Source organism: Neopelma chrysocephalum, unplaced genomic scaffold (genome assembly GCF_003984885.1).
Source record: "Neopelma chrysocephalum unplaced genomic scaffold, ASM398488v2 Primary Assembly neopelma1_96465, whole genome shotgun sequence".
NCBI classification, from domain to species: Eukaryota; Metazoa; Chordata; class Aves; order Passeriformes; family Pipridae; genus Neopelma; species Neopelma chrysocephalum.
Window position 1 is genome coordinate 1 of NW_020925112.1, and position 2613 is coordinate 2613.

General features: G+C 65.6%; 1 protein-coding gene across 1 annotated transcript in view; it reads right to left on the reverse strand.

The window, feature by feature from the left end:
• Positions 1-235: 235 nt before the first annotated feature.
• Positions 236-2613, reverse strand: part of TOMM40 (translocase of outer mitochondrial membrane 40) — a 2934-nt gene continuing 556 nt past the window's right edge. Inside the window, 7 exon segments of the mRNA XM_027708683.1 lie at positions 236-418; positions 740-816; positions 1320-1442; positions 1659-1764; positions 1993-2094; positions 2315-2407; positions 2502-2569. Of these exon segments, the coding sequence (XP_027564484.1) occupies positions 251-418; positions 740-816; positions 1320-1442; positions 1659-1764; positions 1993-2094; positions 2315-2407; positions 2502-2569 (737 nt within the window). The 3' untranslated portion in view covers positions 236-250.

The window sequence follows — 2613 nt, forward strand, 5'->3', positions numbered from 1 at the left end:
GGGGGGGGGCACAGAGGGGGACACTGAGGACATCCAGGGAGCCCCAGGGCACAGGGAGGGGGTTGCACAGCACGGAGGGGACATGGGGACACCTTGGGGACACCTTGGGGGACCCATTTTCCCCCCCCCTCACCTGTCAACCCCATCTTTGGGGTCCCCCTTCTCTCTCCCCCCACCCTTATTTTCTGGGGGTGTCCCCCCACCCCTCCGTTTTTGCTCTCTGCCATCCCAACCCCCTCCTCCTCCTCCCCTATTCCGTCCCCTCCCCCGTTTCTAGGCCCCCCCTCCCCAGTTTTTGGGGTCCCCCCCTCGTACCCCGGAACAGGAGGTTCCCCCGGGGCAGCTCCAGCTGGTACCCGAAGGCGACGCTGGAATCCTGGAGCCTCGTGCTGGCCTCGAACTCCACCCCCACCTGCAGCTGGGGGGTGACGGGGGGGTCAGACACCCCCCAATACCCAAGGTAACCCCCCCCTTGGGGTCAGACACCCCCCAATCCCCAAGATAACCCCCCCTTGGGGTCAGACACCCCCCAATACCCAAGGTAACCCCCCCCTTGGGGTCAGACCCCCCCCAAACTTTGGGGTCAGAACCCTCCAAATCCAGGGTCTCCTCTCTTTGGGGATGTCCCACCCCCTCATTTTTGAGGTCCCACCCCCTGTTTTTGGGGTCCCCTCCCATTTTTGGGGTCCCACCCCCTGTTCTTGGGGTCCCTCCCCCCGTTTTTGGGGTTCCCCCGTACCTGCTCGCTGGCCCGGTGGTAGTAGGTGGCGTGAGCCCCCGCCTGCCCCAGCGTGAGGGTCCCGATCCACGTGGGGGCTGAGGGGGGAGTTTTGGGGTCACCCCAGGATTTGGGGTCACCCGCAGCCTCCCCCCACCTACCCCCGGGTTTTGGGGTCCCTGTGCAGGGGGTTTTTGGGGTCCCCTGCATGCCCCTCCTGGGTTTTGGGGGTCCCACGTGTATAGGGTTTTAGGGTCCCTGTGTAGGGGATTTTTGGGGTCCCACTCATGCTGCCCCAGGATTTTGGGGTCCCACCAGTGCAGGGCATTTTAGCGGTCCCCTCCCACACCCCGTGGGGCTTTGGGGTCCCACCAGTGCAGGGTTTTTTTGGGGTCCCCCCCCACACCCTCCCCAGGGGTTTTGGGGTCCCACCAGTGCAGGGGTTTTTTGGAGTCCCCCCACACACCCTCCCCAGGGGTTTTGGGGTCCCACCTGTGCAGGGGATTTTTGGGGTCCCCCCAGGGTTTTGGGGTCCCACCTGTGCAGGGTTTTTTTGGGGTCCCCCCCCCCCCAAACCCTCCCCAGGGTTTTGGGGTCCCACCTGTGTAACGCCCAGCCAGGGACACCACGGCCCCCTCCTCTCCCGGGCGCCGGTGATAGACCAGCTCCCCCCCCAGCGCCAGGGTGGGGGTCACACTCTGCAGGTAATGGGCCACCAGGATCCCTGTGGGGGGGGGGGAACACCCCAAAAATGAGGGCTGAGGGTCTGTGAGGGAGGGGGGACCCTCCTCTCCCCCTCCCCGAGAGACTGGGGGGGGCTCCCAATCACACAGACCGTGGGGAAGACCCCAAAACGGGGCTTCCCTTCCCCCCGGGGATTTGGGGGGGTGTGATTCTGGGGGCTCCACCGAAGCCCCAGATCTCGAGGTTCCCCCCTCACCTGATCCCAGCAGGATGTCGGGGTTCCCCAGGGTCAGGGCAGCCGTGAAGTCGCCCCCCCGATACTCCCCGTCCACCTGCCAGTTCACAAACTTCGCCTGCTGGGTCTGCAAAGGCAAGGGCGCGCCCCAAAACCTCAGGGTGGTCCCCCCCCTGCTCTGGGGGTCCCCCGTTTTCAGGGGGTTCCCCCCCTGTGTTCAGGACTAACCCCCACCCCAACTCCCTCCCCAACTCCCTCCCTGCCCTCGGCCCCTCACGGCATCTCCCCCTTTCTTTGGGGGGGATTCCTGTTTTTAGGGTGTCCCCCCAACCCCGGGGGGGTCCCCAATCCGTACCTGGAAGGCCACCTTGGAGCGGAGCCGCCCCGTCACCTGGTGGATCACCTGGGCGTTGAGGCTCCCGCTGTTGTCCATGTCCCCCACCAGCACCGGGAAGGCCTGGGGGGGGTTCGGGGGGAAATCCAGGGATTTAGGGGCTCCCAGAGCTCCCAAAAAGGGGAAGGGGAAAGGGGAGGGAGAAGAGAAGGTTGGGGAAAGGAAAATTTGGGAAGAGAAGGGGATGGAAGGAGAGGGAAGGATTGGGAAGGAAAGGAGAGGGAAGGATCGGGGATGGAAGGTCTGGGAAGGCCAGGGAAGCCCCCCAGACCCCCCAGCTCACCTCAGTGGGGCTCAGCTGCTTCGTGCCCACGTAGGTGGCCCCAAAATGGTAGTTGGACTCCCCCAAAGTGCTGAGGGCGACCGTGTGGTTCACCTGGGGGGGCGGGGAGAGGGTTTGGGGGGGCTGGGAAAGGGAGGGGACCCCCCCCCATCCTCCTTCTGACCCCCCCGAGCCCCCAAAAACCCACCTGGAAGTGGTTGCTGAGCCCCTTGTTCACCGTCAGCTTCACCCCCTCCATCTGCACCGGGAACAGCTCTGGGGGGCACAGGGGGGGTCAGGGGGGACCCCCGGGGTGGGGG